Here is a 22,336-nt window from a genome sequence, read left to right on the forward strand (position 1 = left end):
ACGAAGGGGTAGTTTTCCTCAGGAATTGGAAGTTTTAAATAAACTCTCCAAGTGATTCTGACATAGGTTGTCTGTGGATATACTGAGGAAACTTGTCTCAAAGGTGACAGTGGCTAAGCATGTGGGCTTTGGAGCTGGAGTCTGAATACTACTATTTATTTCCCATGCTACCTTTGGCAAGTTAGTTAACCCCTCTGTGCCTCAATTTCCTCATCTGGAAAATGGAGCTAATGGTACCTTCATTGCGTTGTTGTGACGATTAAATAAATTAATGCATGTAAAGTGCTTGAAACATAATAAACACTCAATACTCAATAAATATTAGCTCTTAGTATTGCTCTGGTTATTATTCACCATAGTTGGAGGGCCAAAGGTCACTGACAGTGTAACCTATGAAAAGTAGGTTAGGCAATGGAATGTTTGAGCAGATTCGTGAAAATCACCCAGAGAGTGGAGAAGACAGTCCTGTGACCAGAAAAGAGCTCACAAGGCAAACGGGACATGGCAAAGTGAGGGCTGTACCCACTTACTGGCTTCCCTGGCTGGCAGAGATAGCCACTGACAAGGTGCACCAGAGCTACCCCCTACAAAGTTAGTGATGGAAAACAAAGTGGGGTTGGTGAGAGTCGTGGGGAGGTGGAGATAAAACTGCTGCTCTGTCCTCCCCAAGGAACCAGTACTTCATCAAGGGCTAACTGCTTAAAACCTGCCTTGTTTTCCCTCTGATGGGAAGCCCACATTCTAAAAATGTTCCCTGTGAACAGAAGTCCTTTATTACTTTTCTGTCGAGAGGCCTGCCCTTAGATTCTACACTGAGCCTCTTGGTCAGGTACTTGGAGCTCTGTCTCCAGCTGTGGGTTCAGGCTGTTGCTTAGCCTCTTGTCTCCCTTTATGCACCTTTTGCACTCAATCCTGCTTCATTCCCCACCTACCCCCCTGGCACAGACCGGCTGGGGAGAGAGCTGGAACTCAGGTCCCATGAGAAACAGTTGAAAGAGCTGAGGCTGTTTAGCTTAGAGAGGACTGAAGGCAGTGTGGTTTCTGTACCTCCGAAAGGCTGTCACAAGACAGCAAGAGCAGATGGGGTGGGGTGGGGGGCCTGAGGGGCAGAACTAGGACCCATAAATGGATAGAAACCATGGGGAAGCATATTTCACCCCAACACAAGGAATTAACTTTTTAACAGAACTAACTGATCAACCATGAATCAGAATAGATACCTTGGGAGGTAATGAGCTCCTCGTCACTGGAGGAGTGCAAGCTGTGATTGGGTGACAACTTTATAGCAGACAACAGTTAAGTGGCTGGTTGAACTCTATGGCTAAAACCCTTGTCCTGTGTGTGTTTTCAGCAGCCTGGTTTCATTTCTATAACCCTTGGCTTTCTTAGTCCTGCTTTAGTATCTGGTAACCAGGTCATATTTAATATACTAGGGAGTGGATGTTGGGGAGCACTCTAAGTATCCCATAGGACCCAGGAATTGATTGGCTCCATGTGTGTCTCTCCCTTTTAGCTATCATCACCTCCCTTTCCAAACTGCCTACAACATCGGATACATTTCTCTAGCTCTCTGTTTTCTTGCTGTCCCTGAAACAAACTCATAGGCCTTTTAGGATTTAGAATATAGAGTCACTGATGGAAGGTGACAAAACACGAAACAAGTAATCCAGAGGCCCAAGAACTCTGCCCAGGTTCCCATGGCCGTTGTCCATGGTCTATTAAACAAGTGCTTCTCAAACTTCAATGTGAATTGAATCACCTGAGGATCTTGTTAAACTGCAGATTCTGATTCAGGAGCCTGAGATTCTGCATTTAAACAAGCTTCCAGGTGCTATTGATGCTGCTGGGCCACAGATCAAAATCCTTATACAAATATCAGGGTTGTTGCTATGTTTGCAGTTATCACATTGTTCCATGGCAGAGTTGTAATAAGGGTTGCAAACTCAAACGCTTGTCAGGATTAATATAAATGGGCGAGGGAAGCCACTAACACAGTGAATTCTGAGCTGTTCAGATTGAGACCCAACCTAACAGCAAATACAGAGGGTAGACACTAGCAGCCACCAGTCTGGGAGCTCTATGAGTCTACATCCACACTGTGTGTATGTGTACATGTATTTAATTCTTTGTGAGAAGCCCCTCATCTTGATCTCAATTTGGCAGAGGCCCTAGGGGTTCTGAGAGGAGAATAAAAGGATAAACCATTTGCTCTTCAGGTGCCTCTGGACTCCTGGAACCTAGACATACCCCCTCATTTGTCCAAGTGAAGGTTTCTTGGGCACTTTCCTCAAATTTCTCTCATTGAAACAAAGGACTCATTTATCTTCATTCAACACAATTAGCAATGGGTATCTCTATTTCAAACTCCCCCCTCCCCTGTACGCACATGTTAAACAGAATGTTTGCTGTGGTCAATTTTGGCCAGTAGACTACAGAACAGACCCCAGGTCAGAGGGGTAAGAAGTGAATTAGGTTAGGGCTCTGAGCCACAGGAGAATCCTGCACATTAGTTCTCCCTCCAGAAAAGGGGGAAATATGAAAAGAGAGTGGTTGTAATGATGTGGACACTTGGTGATGGGAAAACATATTTTGCCAAGAGACTGTGTTCTAATTCTAGAAATCCAGTCCCAAGCCCAGTACTCTGTGTCTAGGTTTGGGGAGAGAAACTCATTTGAGAAGGGAAAAGATGGTTTCTCAAGCTGTCACTCAAGTCGGATCAAAGGATCACTGTGAACATTTGCCTTTGCTCTGATTTTTGCGACAACTTTGACTCTTCTTTAAACAAGCTTGTGATCTCTTTGGAAGAGATCTTAGAGTATGGCTTTTAGTCCAGTGTACCACTGTCCCCTCCCACTCAGCAATGCCCCAATGTCTTCTCTGTTCCTCAGGTGGCTTTTTTGAGTTGGCATTTATTTTCCCAAGTGATCTTTTTCCCCCAAACAAGAATTTTACCTGCCAGGGAAGCACTGTTCTTGGGCTCAGTTCATGGGTATGGGTCAGTCTTCAATAAGCACAAGCCCTTTATTTCAGGGTCCATTATTTACTGTCAGAGTCAGGTGCTAGAAGTCACAATGCTAAGTGAAAGCACTGTTCTTCCACAAGAAACACATCCAATAAGAAAAATGACAGTAGGGAAAAAAGCCCAGGTATAATCACTGATAGGAAAGCCTACCTCAACTCCCTTGGGACCCTTGGGAAGTGGCATTAGAGAGTAAAACCCAGCTCACTCTACAGAAGAGATAGGATGTTGTGCTATATTTTCTCAAACCTCTTTCATAATAAAAGCACAAATACCTCCCCAAAAATTGTGCTAACTTTTAAAAGTGGGCAGTCCAACATTGCGCACAACCTGGGCACAGAGCCAGATGAGCCAGGAGTGGGAAACACCAAGGATCCCAAGGAGTGGAAAGGACTCCAAGAACTCACTGTCTCCTCTGAGGGAAGGAGGAGCTGCTGGCAAGTCTCCAGAGCATTATCCCTTTCACACTATGCTCTGGACACGTGGAGGGAGTCTCACCACCCCCCCAGAGACATCAAATGATATCCTTACAAGCCTTTGTCTTGGCACCCTCCCTGGCAGATTGCACCTCTGTGCTAGATCAAGCCTGATTAGAATTTGAGGAGCCAAGTTCTCTGGCAGCTGGTCCTTCACAGGTATGATGAGAATGGTGATGGCACCTCCAGCTGGGCTTGAAGTTAGGCCCCAGGATGGACAGCTAACAGGACCTAGTGAGGTCTGCTCCCAGATAAACTTCTGCTTGGTAGGAACATCACAGCTGTCGCAGGGCCTGTCGAACTGCAGGAAAAGCTTGCTCTGAGAATCAATCCCATCAGGTTGGAGTTCCAACTCCCCCACTTTCTTTTCTTTTTTAAATGTTTATCTCTTTATTTTCAGAGAGAGAGAGAGAGAGAGAGAGAGAGACAGTGCGAACAAGGGAGAGGCAGAGAGAGGGAGAGAGAGAAGCCGAAGCAGGCTCTGCACTGTCAGCACAGAGCCCGACATGGGACTCGATCTCACAAACCGTGAGATCATGACCTGAGCCAAAGTCAGGAGTCAGACAACCGACTGAGCCACTCGGGCGCCTCTCAACATCCCCGCTTTCTAGTCCTGTGACCTTGGGCAAGTTACTTCACTACTCTGTGCCTCAGTTTCCCTACCCACAAAAACAAAGAGGTACTTACCTCTTAAGTGCACTGTGAGGATTTAATGAGGTATTTGTAAAGATAATTGACACAGAGCACGTGCTTAGTAAGTGTTCCTTACTTTCCCGTGGCTTGGCAGAATATGTTTACTAGGGTAAGTTGAGATACACAAAGGCCAGCCTTATCCCCTGGAGTGGTGCCAGCTTGGAGGCTTCTAGGTTCTATGCCTATGAAAGAAAAACAAAGTTAGAAAAAGGTTAGGTAAAGCTGCTCTCCACCTACCTGCCAGCTTGACAGTGTACTGTCCATCAGATATGTAGCTGATGTTCCTGAGCCATGGGCTTGCTTAGGCAGGGGATCATGTCTCTACACCAGGCTCACTGCAGTCTGGTCTTCTTGTGACTAAAAGCAGTTATTTGCAAGACAGTTTTTCTATGCGAAGCTAATCAGTCTGTGAAGTACTTTGAACTTCACTCCCTTCTACGATGAGCCCTTACAAATTCCCATCCCCTACCCTTCTTTCTCCTGGATAACTTCTCCTCCTACTAGCCTCGACCTTAATTATTAATTCTGCAGGGAAGTCTTCCAGACTAGTAAACTAGGCCAAGTACATGTACTTTGCCTGAACACTTTACACACCTGCAAATAATGAAATGATTGTGCATTTGTGTATCAAGGCTGTAATCCCCACTGCACTGGAAGCTCCTGAGAGAGGGACAAAGCTCCATAACCCCAGCACCTGGCACAGTGCCTGGCACATGGTACATGCTCAAATATTTGGTGACCGACTAGACGATCCCTGCAGTCCTCTCAGCCTTAGGATTCTAGGATCACCTAGGCAGGCTGTTCCTCTATAACCACCAATGGCATGGGCACAGCTGACCAGCCAGAGTCTAGTCTGAAAAGGGTTTGGGACACCCTGAAATGTGACACCTCTTTTTTTCTCTCCTTTTCTCTCCTCTCTCTTAATCTTGAGCAGCCATTCAGCCTCCACCACAGAGAAGAGAGAGAATTAGCCTGCAATCCCAGCAGCTCTTTTGGGTTCTGACAAAGAAGAACAAACCAGGATGAACATAGCGCCAGATCTGGGTATTTCAGATCCCAGAACAAGGTCTTAAATCCTGGGTGACAAAGACTAACTGCCTCAGCCTGGCATACAGTCTGAGGCTGGCAGATGTGTAAGAGAGGCCTAGATCAGGGAGTCACGATAACTCAGACTCTGACTGCCAGCAGAAATGAGGTTTCTGTAGTCAGAGGTCAAGAAGCTTCCCTCCTGCTGAGTGCCGGAGAAGAGTCCCAGAATGAACGGGAAGTGCAAAGAGAGAGTCAGCCCTGAAGGAACCATCCATCAGAGGCTCAGATTGCAACTGCTCTTCTGTGCGTTGGCTTAAAAATCAAATTCCATTCTAGACAAATTTCCTTATTGCATGCAAGCTGCTCTAATTTCAAGAATGTCAAATACGCGGCCAAATGCAATTACATTTTAAGCACAGCACTCACTTGAAATATAGCACAAATTTCTAAACCAATTTTAATCACATTACAGAGAGGGCAGACATGCTCAGCAATCTGAAATTCCACCTTATCTAGAGAGCCTTTCCTGATTAGTTAGAAGAGAGGCCAATTTGCTGGCTCTGCCCTGCCTGTTCACACTCTGCTGTCAGGTATTCATTTATCCTTATTCTTGTACATAATGTAGATGTGTTTGTCGATTATTCATTCTGCCTCGCTTACCTGTTCACTCAGTTTATCACATGTCTTTTATGCCTGAAAAGTGCTTTGGCTATTTTCTTTCTGGGACCCCTTTGTGAGCATAGGCCTGGCCTTGGATTCCTCTCATGCAGGGCTCATCCCCACCCCACTCCTGTCCAGGTGCTTAATATGGGTCCTTTGAGAATGAAAGCTCAGGGAGCCATAGGCCAAGCCACTTGATTGTAGGGACAATATGTGGCAAGGAGTCCAAGCTCTCCCGGACTTCAGGCACAAGGGATATTTTTGTCTGGTCGGTGGTTCTAAGTGCCACAGTTTCACTCTGGTCTGGGAAACTGGCGTACTTTTTGCAGGCCAGCATCACCAGAGATGCCTGCATGTATATTCTTGCCTTGGGGTGGCTGGAGAAAGGACTGTCTGACTGTTCCCTGTGATGCCCAGTCTATTGACCAAGACCTGAGGGAACTGCATTCAGGACGCAGCTGATAGGAGGGAGACAAGAATGTGGCTAGTTATAGGGTCTGGCCTTTGGAGTTTTTCTGGTTGGAAAATCTAGGAGCCTGATTATCTTTTCCCAAGAGGTTTCAGGGCCATCATTTGGGTGGGAAAGGGTTCCCGGTTCCACACATAGACAGCCTGAATCCCATGCTCACTTGCCCTTGGTGACTTAAGTGTCTCTCTCTCCCTTTCTCTCCCTCTCACTCGTTTGCTCTTTTTGTATCTGACTATATATGTGTCTCAGTCTCCCTCTCCACTGTCTACATTTCTTTCTTTGCTCTTTCTCTGTGTGTGTGTGTGTGTGTGTGTGTCTTTCCCCTCTCTGGCTCTCTCTGTTTCTGTGTGTGTACATGTGTCTCTTTTTGTTTCTCTCTGCGGCTTTCTGTCTCTCTTCTGTCTCCCTCTCTCTGCCACCCCCACTCACTACTCCTCTTTCACTCACTCATCACTGCTCACTCCACATGCCCAGACACAGAAACACCCATTTTGTCCCTTTGGCAAACACACATTTAAAAAGGTAACTAGAAATGAAGGGAAAGGAAGTGGCCCAGAGCACAGATGTCTGCTTCAGTCAGGATGCTCAACCAAGCCCCTTGACTCTTCCTTTGGTGTGTGTTGAGGTCACAGGGCTCCAACCCCCCCAAGGAACTATTGTCCTCCCAGAAACTGGTTCACTGGGATATCCGTGAGATGGATGACAACTTGCTGGGGCCTGTAGCATCAGATGGAGGAGCTGGGGGATGAATGAAGGTGGACTCCATGGAGTAGATTAATGACTTTTAAGGTCTGTCCCCGATGTGAGATTCTAGGATTCTGAGATTTTACACTTGTGATTTACTTGACCCTGAAATGACTAGACGGGGGTCAGTTCTAGGCTTCGTACATTAAGTATTACAAACTACGTTCAAAGGAGAGTGAGTAGAATGGAACAAGGACTAGAGACCACATCACTGTCTCAGAGCCAACATAAAATTAAATGCCTCTGTGTGCCAGACACTGGACAAAGCATTGGCCATATGGAGATTAATAAGGCACAGTCTTTTTGACTTCAAAAAGTGATCAAATCTAGACATACAAGTTTAATGATAATAACCCACATTTACTGAGTGCTTACAAATGTGCCACATACTGGTCTAAGTTTTTTCCATGTGTTATCTGGTCTAGTCCCCATTCTACAGATGAGGAAACTGACACACAGGTTACATTTGGTGACACTTCAGTACCATAAGGATTGATTGAAAGAACTAGGGCTGCCTAGCCTGGAGGAGAGAGGATTCAAGGGAACGTGGGCCTTTTGTCTTCAGACTTCCATCAGAGTCCGAGAGAACAGACGTATTTGTATGTGGCCCCAGAGGGCAGAGCTGGAACCCAAGAGTGGAAGCAGATCTGGACTTCATACAAGGAAAAAACCTGTCTTAGGAGTCAGAACTGTCCATAGCTAGAAGAGGCTTCCTGGAAAGGGAGGGAGATGTCTAAGCAGAGGCTGCATGAGCATTCAGGTAGGAAGGAAGGGAAGATGTGCCTAAAGGTCTCTTATAGTTCTCAGAGGCTACATACTGGCTTAAAGACCCAAACATGACCTCTTTAAAGTCCTCTGGGAATTCACACTGTAGCTGCCACGTGTCTACCTCTATATATAGGGAGAATCTGTGGCCTGCTTGTGCTCATCCTCCATCACATATTTCCTAATTCTCTTCATTTGTCTGCTCCCAAAGGGTTTGGGGCCATGCCTTGCAAAAGAATTCCCCCCCAGTCTCCCCCCCCCCCCCCCCCCGCAGTTTCCTAGTCAGGCCTTGAGCTGACAGACATTGGCTCTTTCTCAGGATGATCAAACCACAGCAGGTGACTAACAAGCCAGTCACCACCACCCAGGTCCACGAAGCCCACAAACTCTCATGCCTCATACAGGGTGAACTGTGGTCACCCATTAGTCTGGCCCAAGAGACTTCCTGGCACCCAAGATACCTACTCTAAGTGTGGCACACTCACATTGGCAGCTAACCAAAGCATCCAGCAGTGGAGAAGATTGTGAGAAATGGTCAAGCTCGTGAGGTGGCCAGGCACAGTCCTCAAGGTCACCCCTTTCATGGCTTGCAAGCTATGGTAGGGAAAGTCCAGACTGGCCAAGCAAGAGCAACCAAGGCCCCTGGGAAGGCTAATCAGTTTGTAGTCAGAGAAGCCAAGGGTCTGAGCTCCTGTAGGCAAGGGGGCCATGCCTGGGAGCTTTTCATTTCATTGTGCTACAGAAAAATCTTCCATGGCTTAAAGAGGACTACAGACCCTGAAAGGTGTTCATGGTTAAAGTCACCCTGCATTGCCAGAGAGATCTATGGAATGAAGGGAGGCAGAAGCAGACTCCTGAACATAAGACTGTGGGCTTGTTCCTTTGAAGGCCCTAAGGGTTCACTAGGAAAGCTGTCCTGAAGGGCTGGGGGTACCTTTTGAATGGTTCTTCCCCCATGGAACCATACTTCCAACACAGGTGCAGGTTCTGGCCCCCTGAGTCCACAGTCTCCAGCTTGGGCATAATCTCAAAGAACTAGCTGAGCAAATACTAATATTCCTCTGGATATCCAGAGATGTCAAGGGCAGAAGGACAGTATAGAAATAGGGACTGGCCTCAGAACTGGGGATGCCATGAGGCAGTGGGTTGTCACATTCTGGAGACAGTTCCAGGCCAAGCTGAGGTGCTGAAGGGCAGGAAGCTTACCAAGAAAGTGTCTTGGGAATTCTGCCTACTTTGGCCAAGTGGGATATGTCAAGATGATGCCATTTAGATTGGATGTTATGTCATGGCCACTCTGAGATTCCACCTAGTCATCTCTTGGTACCAACTGGCAGCCTCCTTAAGCTGGGGACAAGGGATTTAATTCTAGAAAGGCCAGGGAGCTGTCAGAGAGATCAAGATAGAGGAGATGGTATTGGATGGGGAGAAACGGAAAGGTACTCAGTCAGTTATGACTCAGGTCTAATACCTGAGACTGATATGCCCCATCCCATTCCTCGGCTGCAGGTAACTGCAGGCCACTGGGGCTCAAGTGGAGCTGCCACAGGTTTTGGACGCAGAGGTGCAGTGAATAGAATTCCTGGCCAAGTCGAGCTCCTACAGCAGGAGCAAGCCAGCAGAACCACAGAATGTAGTTGTTGCTCAGGTGGATGTCCAACAGCAAAGAGGATCTGACAAGGTGCCCCAGGCCAGGCAAGGCATGTGGTTGTCTAAGACATTGAGGCTCTTGAATGAGCTGAGTTTGGCCACCTAGTAAGCAGTCATGTCACTGTTGAAGCAGTTGGCTGAGAGGTCCAAAGCCTGAAGGTGACCCAAGGACTGGAGTGCTCTGTCATTAGCTGGATGGTCCCGGAGGTTGGATGCCAGGATGAGGGGGCTGGACCAACGAAGCTCATGAAGGGCCTCTGAGGCCAGAACCTTCAGCTAGTTTCCCTGAAGTGCCAAGTGTTGGTCTGGCCTCAGTTACACCATCTCCACCGCTAGGGCTTTTAGAAGGTTGTGAGAGAGGTCCAGTTGTTCATGGGAGCCCTGCCAGAGAAGTTTGGAAGCCAAGACCCTGGCAGGAAATATAGCCTGGGCATCAGGGTGGGGGAGAGAAAAGAGTATCCTGTGAGCTAGACAGTGAGGTGGAATCAGGGAACAAGAGCTGAACCCCATTCACTTTTGAGTACCTCCTGTGGCACTGTCACATACATGACCTTGCTCCAAGAAGTAGGGGTGGTTGTTCTTGCTTTAGAGATGATGAAAGACGCTCAGAGAAGCAAAGTGACCTGCCCAGTGTACAGAATTTTAACCCAAGTCTCACTGACTCAAAGCCCATGCCCTTTACATTACTTATCTTGCCTCCTTGAGTGTATCTTGTTCTAGTTCAAAAGGCCCTTGTTCTCTATGGCAACAGGAAATTTGTTTCTATCTGCAAATGAATCAGGGGATCCTACAGTACGATACAATCAATATAGTCCTTGAGTGTTAGAGCCGGAAGAGACCTTAGAGACCATGTCTCCCTGAAAACACTCTCATTTTATAGCTGGAACAAAAGGCTCAGAGAGGGGGAAGAGACTTGTTTAAGGGAACAGCAAACCTGAGTCTGCCCGCTCACCTGCTGCCCCAGGAGTTAATCAGGGCTGGAGAAGAAAGGAGAGAGGCAACAATGACTCCATTTCTGGATTCCTTGGGTAGATACTGCCTACTCCTAGTTACTCTTTCTTAGAGATGGGGTATCCACCCAGGACAGGAGAACCCTATTTCTAGCCCCTTCTCCTGGGAAAAGGGTCATCCTGGGAGGTTCTTTTCCCATCCTCCAGCTCACCCCCATTGCCCACCCTGCCCCACAAATATAACTCACTGGGTAAAAATGAGTTTCGAGGTAAAAACAAATGAGGTTCAACTCTTCACTCTATCAGTAACTAGCTTAATAATCTTAGGCAAATTCTGTAATTTCCCTGAGCCTCAGTTTGCTCATCTGTAGAATAATGATACAAATACCTCTCTCATAGGCTTGCTGTGGAGATAAAATTCAATGATACCTATAAAGCTCTTAACACAGAGTACGTAAGCATAGATATTCATTTGTCTCTGTCCTATCCACCACAGACTCACATATTTTCACCCCAGACTGGACCAGAAAGGCAAAGGTCCCCAGCATGGGAAAGGCAGCAAGCTTGGGGCTGCCACCCATGAGCTTCAGAGACAGCAAGGCCGGGAGCGGGCTGAGTTCTGGTTGGGCCTTGCCGTTAGGCTCCTTCAGTTTTCCTCCAAAACCTGAACCTGGATGGACCTTGAGTACTTTTAAATAGGCCCATGCCAGGGCAGGAAGTGCTTTTTCCACAAGAACAAACAAGTGTATCTTTTTCTAGTTCAAAAGTCCCTTGTTATCTATGGCAACAGGAAATGTGTTTCTATCCACGAATGAATCAGGGGATCCTACACTCAGTACAGTCCTTGAGTGTTAGAGCTGCAGGAGGCCTTAGAGACCAATAACCAACAATTCTCATAAGGCAGAGAACTTGGGGATGGGGATGAAGGCCTTTGAAAGTGAAAAGGAAATAGAGAACAGTTGCCAGGCTTTTCTAACATCTCGAGGTGCCAGGAAATGAGCAACATGGGATCCCTTCCCTGACTGGCCTATGTTTTCCTCAGCTCTATGGGGCTGTCATAGGGAAATTCCTTCAGAGGAAGGGAAAGTGAAGCTCTGAGTAAATTGCCCAGCCTCTCAGCCGCTGTATCATGGGACTCTGGCTCAGAGATGAGAAGAAAGTCTGAGGGGGGTGGCCAGGTTGGATCTGGGATAGCACCACTTAGTAGGTGTTGTGCTGGGTGCCTTCCACCCACTCACTCAATTCATTTATGCCAAGCTCCGTGGGGGGTAGAAGAGCCTCAAGTCTCACATGTATTAAAACATAACAACTGTTCTATGACATCCTTCTCTGGCCCTAGCTCTCCTTCCCTTTTCAGGCAAGCTCTTAGAAAAACTTGATTGCTGATTTCTTCTTCTGAAGAACAGTCCTTGGACTTTATCCCTTGGTCTCCATCTCTAATACTTCTCTAGGCAAAGCCCAACTCATCTCTCACCTGCCTCTAGTCTCTTGGCTCCTTCACAGCAGCTGGACCACCAAGCTGGCAATTACGACCATCTACTTCCTTGCTTTAAGCTCTTTGATGACTCCCCACTGTCCACCAGATCAAGTGCCCCCTCCTTCACCTGGCACATGACACCCTTTGTGATCTGGCCCCTGCTTATCTGTCCTTATTTCTTGTCACTCTCCCACAAGAAACATGCATTTTAGTCATACTTAACTAATTACAGTTACTGGAATGTGCCCACACTTTTTGATACCTCTCTCTGTTTGCACATACCATTCTTTCTCCTTGGAATGCTCTTTCCAGCTTGACTGTCTGGCAGTTTGACTTTCCTATAAGCTGCAGCTGAAACGTGTTTTCTCTCGTGAAGCCTTCCTTGATCTTCTATCTTTTTTTTTTCTTTGCTTCAGGCTCCTTGTCACCTAGGTGGCACCCTCCTCATACTACCTGGCCAGTTCTTGTCACATCTGGTCTCGTTTATCTCCACCCCAGCCCGTAATTGTTTTTCTCATGAGCTTTATTCTATACCAGTCACTCTGGTAACAATGTACACATTTATCCCATTGAATCGTCACATAACCCTGTGAGTTTGGTACCATTATCATCCTTGTTTTACAGCTAAGAAAACTAAGGCTTGAAGAATCTAGGTCACTTACCCAACATCACCCAGGATATCGGGTTAATAAATAGCACAGTGGAGATCCAAATGCAGGCTGACTCAAAAGGCTTGACCCTGGCACTAAAGTATCTAGTCTTTATTCCTTCAACTTGTGTAATAATACTGGGAGAGGCTTGCTGAGGCTGGGCAGAAGCAGAGATGAAATTCTTTAGGTCCATGTGTCCTGATGTCCTAGAGGTTACAGAAGTGACCTTGGGGCAGCCTAATGGCCAGAATCTGAGACAGAGAGCAGGGTGAAGAAAGAAACCAGGAGAAAAAGATGCAAAGCTTGAGGTACTGACGCTGTTCAACAGCTCACACAGTATCCCCTGGCCATGCCTAGACAGAGAAGGTCAAACAGTCCTGAGCAAGACTGACAGGTGGCTAGGAGAAGGGGTGGGGAGGAGCAAATGAAGCTAGAGTTCAGGCTCCACCTGCCACCTGGTGGTCAGCCTTAGAGAGACAAGTAGATGGGGCTAGGGTCCTGTCTTGGCACAAGCCAAAGGGCAGAGAGGCTGCTCAAGTGAGCTGGGCCCTGGTTCACAGCATTCATTCAGTCATTCATCCATCCATCTTTCCACTCATGTCTTCATTCAATAAAGGTGTATTAATACCAGGCACAGTCCAGGCACTAGGAATACAGCAGCGAATAGTACAAAAATGCCTGCTGTCACTGAGCTCATATTCTTGCCGTGGAAGACAGACAAAAAATAAGTAGATGACATAGTGTGTTAGATGGTGATGAATACTATGGAGGAAAATCAGGGAAAGGGGAGCGGCAGAGGCTTTGCCATTTTAAATACAGCCTCACCGAGAAGGGAAAATTTGAGAAAATACCTGAAGGAGGTGAGAAAGTTAGCCATGGAGATGTCTGTGGGAAGAGGATTCTACGATAAGGAAACAGCCCAGGAAAGACCCTAAGGTAGGAGCACATGTGATTGAGGAACAGTCAGGAGGCCAGTGTGGCTGGAGCAGAGTGAGTAAGGGGTGGGATAATAGGAAATAAGCACAGAGAGGTAGGCAGCGGTTAGATCGTGTGGGGCTCTGAAGGCCTGTTTTCTATACTGAGTGACATGGGGAGCTATGGGAGAGTACCTTGCTCAGGGTCACCCAAGCTGGCAAGTGGCACTAGGCATTCTGTCTCAAAAGCCTATCCTCTGCAATACTGATAGGATAGACACATAGACCAGAACAGGAATGAGAACCCAGAAATAGCCCCACACAAATCTGCCCAAGTGAGTTTTGACAAAGGCACAAAAGCAGTTCAGTAGAGGAAGGAAAGTCTTTCCAACAGATGGTGCTGGAGCAGTCGGACAGCCATAGGCAAAAAAAAAAAATAATAATCCTTGACCTAAACCTCACACCTTATACAAAACAGAACCCACAATGGATCGGTTACGGATGACTTCAAATATAAAATGCATTACCTAAATGTAAAACATAAAATTGTAAAACTCTTAGAAAAAATTAGGAGAGCATCTTTGGGACCTGGGGCTAGGGAAAGGATTTTTATGCGTTTTTTAATGCTTTTTTATGCTTGACACCAAAAGCATAATTCACAAAAAGAAAAATTGATACATTGGACCTCATCAAAAGTAAAAACTTCTGCTCTGTGAAAGACATCTTTTGTTCACAACACACCAAAATAAAAAACAAAACTATCAGCTTTGTTTATGATAGCACCAAGATGTCCTTCATCAGGTGAATGGTTAAACAAACTGGTACATTCATGGGATACTACTCAGCAATGAAAAGGATGAACTATTGATACAGGCAACAACTTGCATGAATCTCCAGGGAACTATGCTGAGTGAAAAAAGCCAATCCCAAAAGGATACATACAATATGATTCCATTCGTGTAACAATCTTGAAGAAACAAAATTATAGATAGGAAAACAGATACATGGTTGCCAGGGACTAGCGATGAGGGGAAGGAAGTAGGTGAATGTGGTTATAAAAAAGACAACAGGAAGACTCCTTGTGAATGCTGAGCAGTACTGTACCTTGACTGGGGCTGTGATGCATGGACCTCCCCGTGTGACAAAACTGCACAGAACTCCACACACACACCCAAATAAGTTCATGTAAAACTGGTGCAATCTGAATAAGCTCTGTGGAATGTCTCTCTGTCAGTCAACTGGTTGTGATACTGTCATACAGTCATACAAGATGCCAACATTGGCAGAAGTGGGGTGAAGGATGCACAAGACTGGGACCCTGCAGCTTCCTATGAATTACTTCAAAATAGAAATTTTGAAACAAAACCAAAAGCCCTAGAAGAAACCATGAGAGACTCTAAACAAAAACTTGGAGTGTTTTGATCAAAAAAGTTTGGAGACCTCCACTGTGACAGTTTAAAAAACAACAAAAACACCTTAAAAGATTTTCCAGTGTTCATACCTGAAAAATCAATGAAAAAAATCAGAACTATTATGACCTGACATTAATATTCAAGATGACAATTTGTCCAACAGTCTTATTTTACAGATGGGGAAAGTGAGGCATGGAGACGGGAAGCTACTTGTCCAAGGTCATATATAGCAAAGGAGAATGTTGGAAGTAAAATCCTCTTGGTGCCCAGTTTCAGTGAGGATGATAAGGGGCTCGGTGGGGGCAACAAGGCCAAGTGCCTTCATCTTTGTGAGCTTCTCTTCCTTAAGCTCTGTAAAATGGCTGGTTATGAGTTTAAGTACCTAGCCCAGTGCCTGGCACCTAATTAACTGATACTCTGTAAACTGTAGTTTCCTAACCCCCTTTGTTTGAAAGAGGGGTCACCATGCCTTCAAAGCTGGGAGAGACAGAGACTGAAGCCACAGCAAGGAGTCACCCTTACCTTCCTTCCAGCCCTCTCTGAGTTCTAGACCTCTAGTAGAGATTGATCCTGGTACTGTCCTGGGGGTAGGGCTGAGGGTCACCATGGAGATGAGTGAGGAAGGGGGATGAATGAGGCTTTTAGTTTCTTTTCTTTTTTTTTTTTTAATGAAATTGATTGTCAAATTGGTTTCCATACAACACCCAGTGCTCATCCCAACAGGTGCCCTCCTCAATGCCCATCACCCACTTTCCCCTCCCCTCCCACCCCCATCAACCCTCAGTTTGTTCTCAGAGGCTTTTAGTTTCTATGGAGACAGCTTGAGAAGTGGGGATGTGATTTGGAAGAAAGGTTGGGGAGTGTGGAGTTCTTTCCATGAAGATGGGGAGGGGGCTTTCTGAGGCTCACCTAGGGGTGGAGGAGGGGAATTGGAGAAATGAAGCCTCTCATCTCCATGGCGACAGATGGGGGTGGAGTGGAGTCACCTAGGGAACCGTGGGAAGTGAAGCTTTCTATCTCTGATGCTTAGAGGGCTACTAGGGGTTCACTTAGACCTATTGAAATGTTTTGTGTGTTCTTCTGTGTACCACCTAAATTCATCTGTCACATCACCTGTATGCCTCCATACTTTGGGAAAGGCTGGACAAGTATATATACTTTAGTCTCTCAGAGCTACTATGGAGCTCAGTTAAGACATTGTTTATCTAAGTTCTTAGAATTAAGGGTTATACAAATGAGCATGCAGTAGCCCCTGCTTGCTTTTCATGATCCATGAGGACAGGGGTTTTGTCTGTCTTGTTCATTCCAGTGCCTAGAACAGTGTCTTACATATAGCAGGCATTCAGTAAATACATCGTGAATAAATTAATCACCTATCTGCTGTTGCCTCTGACTGTATGTTCCAGTAATAACAGAATGGTTCAAGCTCCCCTACACATGCTGTCACCATTCAAGACTCAGTTTCGGCATCATCTCCTTTGAGAGTCCTTCTGTGAACCCCCCTTGCTAGGCTTCCTTCCTGGGTGTTTCCATCATGCCGTCCATGTGTCACTATAAAGGCATTTACCACATTACACCGAAATCATTTGTTGTCTTTCTCTCCTTCACCTTAGCTGTTGGAGCCTCGAGAGCAAAGACTATGCAAATTCATATCCCAGTAGCTAGCACAGTGGCTGGCATGTAATAGGTCCTCAATAAATGTTTAATTGAACCAAATGCCTTCCTATTGTTTATACCACATCTACACTCCCCTGGCTGACTATATGTTCTCCATAATGCGGACCAGCCTACTGATTTGATCTTACTTCCTTTTACTGTTAACACAAGTCTGTTACATGTTCGTGTCCTCATGTTCAGGCCTAGGTCTGTCATGTCATGTTCAGGCCTAGGTCTGTAAATTGTTCTTCACTAGGTCTGTAAATCCCCCCCCCCCTTTTCTATAGTACAATATAGTGGTTAAGAGCTTGAGCTCTAAAATCGGATCTCAATTCAATGAGTTGGGTTCAAATCCCAGTATAAGCCAACACCATTAGGCCAGTTACTTCAGCGTCTCTGAGCCACAGTTTCCTCTTCTGTAAAACCAGGTTGTAACATCAGCTTCTTAATGGAAGTTGTGAGAATCTGTTGAGAAAAATGCATGTGAAGAACTCTGCATGGTCACCTGGCAGTAGTGAGTGCTTGGAGAAGGTTAAGTGTTGTTGTTATGGAACATTTTTCCTTTAACACTGAGTCCCTGCTGAACAGGTGTGAAGTGCTATGCTGAGGTAAACAAAGACTAATAAGACACTCTACCTGGCCTCAAGGAGCTCTCAGTCTAGTGAAAGACAGCTGTGGATAGAGAAAACCATTACCCAGTACTACCTATCATAGGGAGATGAGTGAAGTGTTGTAAGAGCTTAGAGGAGGGTGTCTCACCTACAGGTGAAAGATCAGGAAATACATCCTGAAAGAAGGGATTCTTGAGTTAGGTCATGAGTAATGAATAGAAATTTGCCAGGCAGACAAGGGAGAGAAGGACATTCCAGGCAGAAGGCACAGCCCCTATCAATGCATGAAGGCCTAAGGTAGCACGATAGGTGTTGGAGAACAAGGAGTTTGCTAAAGGTAGAGCTTAGGGTCCATGGAGGAAGAGAATGAAAAAGATGTCAGCATTAGATCAGAAAGGATCTTGTAAGTCAGGTATAGAGTTTGACCTATATGGGAATGCCCCCCCCCCCGCCTCAGGGCCAAAGTTATTCCCTCCATTCTTACCCAATCATTATTTGGTTATTTGTTTACAAGTCTCTTCCATTGAACTATGGGCCCCTTAAGGGCTCAAACCCTGTTTCCTCGCTCTTTGAATTCCCAGTGCCTAACATTGTGGTAGCACACAAAGAATGTAGAAAGAAGGATGGAAGGGGCTTCTGCAAAGTCATACAGTTACTCAGTAGCAGAGGAGGTGGAACACAAATCTGAGTGTCCAGAGTATTTTTATAACTGCAGAACCACATTCCTAAAAGTTAGATATAGAAGTAGGAACTGAAATCTTTGATTTAATGCAGTCTTTGTTGTTTTGGAGTTTTTCCTTTCATGGCTCAGTAAGCTTCTTGCCATTAGTCAGACAAATTCTAATCTCAAAAACAATTGGTGAAGGGGCATCTGGCTGGCTCAGTTGGTAGGGCATGTGACTCTTGACCTTGGGGTCATAAGGTCAAGCCCCACGTTGGACTTGCTGAAGATAGTTTAAACACTAAGAATGAGAAAGTAATTATTCCACAAATAATTTTTGGCCAGTTACAGCCTGCTCTTGGCTTTGCCCCCTACACAAGTAGATCTCATCTAGTGCTGTTGCTGGCATTACAGGTACAATTATCAGTAGAATGTTACTCACTCAGGACAAAACAGCAGTTGATCCTCTAAAGCAGACTGGAGAAGGTCTAAGCTGCCAAGCACACCAATTCAGATAGTCAGGAAAAGGTCTGCTTTAACATTTCTCTTGAATCACACAACTGGTTTACTAAGTTGACAAATTTGTGTTAAGAATCAAACATGACAGGGGTACCTGGATGGCATAGTCGGTTGAGCATCCAACTTCAGCTCGGGTCGTGATCTCACAGTTTGTGGGTTGGTGAGTTCAAGCCCTGCATTGGGCTCTGTGCTGACAGCTCCGACCTTGGAGCCTGCTTCGGATTCTGTATCTCCCTCACTCTGCCCCCACCCACTCGTGCTCTGTCTCTCTCTCTCAAAAATAAATAAACATCAAAAAAATTTTTTAAAAAGAGTCAAACATGACAAGTGAATATCTGTCATGTCTATCAGGGAGTCACATCAGAAAATACTTGAAAAGTCATCTCATTTCTGTAGTCATATATAGATTACTTAAAATGCTTTCTACTATTCTCCTGGACTCTAGTTTCTCCTCATCCCAACTCGCTCTGTATACTGTTGCTTAGTCAGTTTTCTCAGCTCTGTGACCTTGGACAAATCACCAAACCTCTCGGTCTGTTTCGTTATCTGCTAAATGAGGTGGCTGTGCTAGATTACCGTCCTTTCTACTGTGTTAGAGTCCTCAAATCCCACAGAGGTACCTTGGTGCCTTTGGTGCCACTGAGCAGGTTGGAGGAAAGGTAGGCCAGAGGCTAAGTTGGCAGGCCTCTGTGTATCCATTCAAACACAGCAGCCCTTTTAGAAATTATAGGCCTGGGATGCCTGGGTGGCTCAGTCGGTTGAGTGTCTGACTTCGGCTAAAGTCATAATCTCACAGTTTGTGGGTTTGAGCCCCATGTCGGGCTCTGTGCTGACAGCTCAGAGCCTGGAGTCTGCTTCATATTCTGTGTCTCCCTCTCTCTCTCTGATCCTCCCCACTCACACTCTGTCTCTCTCTCTCTCTCAGAAATAAACATTAAAAAAAAATTTTTTTTTTTAAAGAAAAAGAAGTTATGGGCCTGCCTAAAACCTGGTTTGGAAAGCCAGTTCTGCTATTTCAAAAAGTTTATTTCCATGATTTCCAAGGGCCCTTCTTGTTTCCTTAAACTAGGACTTAAAATTAAAATCACTAGGATGTTTTAATGTGATAGTGTTTACACACAGAAACACAATAAACAACTCAATTTTATTGTTGCTTTTTTTTCTAACCACTTTTTAATCTGGGGATCACCTCAGAATAGGATGCAGTGCACTACTTAGCACAACAATTTGAATATGCACTCTGAATGCAATTGGCAACTCCCATAAAGACTATTATTTTGAAAGCCATAGAAAAAGGGCTTACAAAGTTGAGGAGCAAATTCAATTTCTGCATACTTTTTTTTTCTCTGAGGCAACAGCAAATCTGTGTCTTAATCCAAGCAAATGCACAGAAACACATTATCTGTAGTCCCACAATTACCGAGTTTCCAAGTCTCCTCCACAAGTACTATCTTCTTTGTATCTTCTTTTGTATTCCTGTAGTCACTGACCCTGAAAGTTAAGTTTACTAGAGTAATTAGAGGTGCCAAACAAATCAAATAAGTAATTTTCCAGAGCCACCTTTCTTCCTCAGCTTCTAAAGCTGGGGGGTTGTCAGGGGAGGTTTCTTAGAATCATCTGGGAAGCCTTTCCAACCTACACTTAGTGTGCCCCACACCCCTCTCCCTCCTGCAAAGCGCTGTTTTAGCTTGGGGCTTCATGGAGTCCCACTTAAAAGGGCCTGTCCATCTTTTTAAATCCTACTCGATCTAAGATAGATATAGGTTAAAAACAAGTGAACATAGAAGACACTGGCTTTGTCACAACTGGTTGGGCAAGTCACTTCTTTCTGGTCTCAGTTTTTTCCTCTGCTCTTTGAGGTCCCCTTCCAGCTTTGAAATTCTCAGACTGCATATCCTGTCTAAAAAGCTTTCTGAAGTACTCTTAGCATAGAATGACTTGTCATTTCTTAGTTTTCCAACAGCCTGTGCAATACAGCATATCCCCTAGTTCTGTACTGTCCTATGTTGCCCTCTAGTTGTTTTCACATGAATTTTTTTTCTTCTCAACCAAAGTTAGTTTAAAATATATTTAGTTGAAGAACTTATTTTCCAGGTTAGGCAGTGTGCATTCTGCTTAACTTAAATCCCCTAGGGCAACTTGTGGTGTGTCCGAAGGCAATCAGTATATTGATTCATTCAAAGCAATGACATCCCTTCTTTCAAAGACCTGGAGTTCTGTTTTTACATCATTGCTGTCCAGTAGAAATATAATGTGATCCCGATATGTAATTTTAAGTTTTCTAGTGGGCACGTTAAAAAAGTGAAAAGATACAAGTGAAATTAATTGTAACCCTATCTTTAACCCAAACATATACAAAATATTAGCACTTTAACATAGTGTGAAAATCGAGATATTTTATATGCCTTTTTCGTAGTAAGTTTTCGAAATTGGTTGTGTATTTTACGCCTACAGCACATTTCGTTTCAAAATAGCCACATCCGCGGGCTCAGTAGCCCCATGTAGCTAGAGGCTACCCTGTTGAACACCGCAGTTCTGCATGATTGGGTTGCTTTCCAAACCGGCCACTTTTTTTTTCTATTCTTAGGACACTGAGCACTAGGTTAGCTGGAAGGGTGTAAAACTTAATCGGACTCATTCTTGTAAGGGAAATATAGTTGTAAATCGCTAGCTGTAATCCATTGTCGTTGGTGTCTTGACAGATTCACAGAAAGTGGAAATTTTCAGTGGCTTGGGGGGGGGTATAAAAGAAGGTTTCACAAAATAACTTTTGAAAGGAAACTGTGGAGTGACTAGAGTTGCAGGTTACCAGGGGTGTGTGAGGGAGGGGTGGGTGCGTGTAGGAGCCCCGCCGATAGGTCGCAGGGGTGCGGGGGAGGGGTGTAGAGTGTGCATGCGTGCGTGCGTGTGTGCGTGTGTGTGTGTGTGTGTAGGAGGGTGACGTGAATGGGAAGAGGGCGGGCCCCAGAATTGGCTGGGAGAAGGCTGGGGCTCCCGAGGCTGGATGCATGGAAACCGCAGGGGGGGCGCCCTTTGCACTTCGCACTCAAGCGCACAGACGACCAAACCTAGGGAGCAAGGGGGCGCCTGGAGCCCCTGTCTGCCCCGGCCCCTCAACAAAGGGAGCACCTCGTGAGGTGAGGCGTGCGCCTGGTCTGCCCCCGCAGTGAATTCAGCCTCGTCCCGCCGGGGCTAAGCTCAGAGACCACGGAACATCCCGGCTAGGGGTCGGCCACGAGGAGCAAACCGTAAAACAGCACCCAGGGATGTACCTGTTTGCTTGTTTTTAGCAGATCCCTACTACTTGTGATAGGCAGCAGCCTGCAAAAATAAGCCTATGGAACCGGTGGCTAGTGTCTGCAACCAGTGGCTTCCGGAAGTTCTTTGACGCTTTGGTAACGACGGAGCGACTGGACCAATACAGCGCTCTTTCCGGTCTCGTTTACACTCGCCGAGTTCTCCTTTTCCAAGATTGCCTTTGACCCCGGAAGTGAGGTTTTCCGCGTACCTTCCTCCCAGCAAGATGGCAACAGCCGAAGACGAGTTACTGCCACCGCGGCTTCCCGAGCTGTTTGAAACCAGCAAGCAGCTTCTGGACGAAGTCGAAGTAGCGACTGAGCCCACCGGTTCCCGGATAATCCAAGATAAGGTGTTCAAGGGACTAGACCTCCTTAAGAAGGCTGTTGAAATGTTAGCACAGCTCGACTTGTTCAGGTATGGGGGACAGGGTAATAATGGCTAAGAACGGAGGTAATAATGGTTACCAAGGGTGGAGTCATTGAGTCTGGGTAGAGGAGACCCTTTTAAAAAGGACTAGGAACCTTTCATTCCCACCTCCCGCTGCGATCTTGTGTACCTTGTTTACGTTCTCCACCTGACTTCGAGATAGTTGATATCCCGCGACTCTGCTCCCTAGTGTCGACTCTTTGCAAAGGCATTGGGTATGAGCCGTCAGCCACCTTCATTCAAGAAAACCGGCCA

At 45.8% G+C, this 22,336-nt stretch overlaps 1 protein-coding gene and 1 long non-coding RNA gene across 2 annotated transcripts in view; one reads left to right on the forward strand and one right to left on the reverse strand.

Annotated features, from left to right (window-relative positions):
- Positions 1-1,262: 1,262 nt before the first annotated feature.
- Positions 1,263-21,766, reverse strand: LOC123383361. The gene is made up of 4 exons (XR_006593020.1): positions 21,628-21,766; positions 19,776-19,846; positions 4,183-4,370; positions 1,263-3,796 (listed from the first exon to the last, which is right to left on the reverse strand). It is a non-coding gene; the product is annotated as an uncharacterized LOC123383361 (long non-coding RNA).
- The window catches only part of IGBP1 (immunoglobulin binding protein 1), a 33,175-nt gene continuing 32,572 nt past the window's right edge, over positions 21,734-22,336 (forward strand). Inside the window, exon 1 of the mRNA XM_006943790.4 lies at positions 21,734-22,069. Coding sequence (XP_006943852.1) covers positions 21,879-22,069 — 191 coding nt within the window. The 5' untranslated portion in view covers positions 21,734-21,878. The remainder of the gene's footprint in view (positions 22,070-22,336) is intronic.

Source organism: Felis catus, chromosome X (genome assembly GCF_018350175.1).
Source record: "Felis catus isolate Fca126 chromosome X, F.catus_Fca126_mat1.0, whole genome shotgun sequence".
NCBI lineage: Eukaryota > Metazoa > Chordata > Mammalia > Carnivora > Felidae > Felis > Felis catus.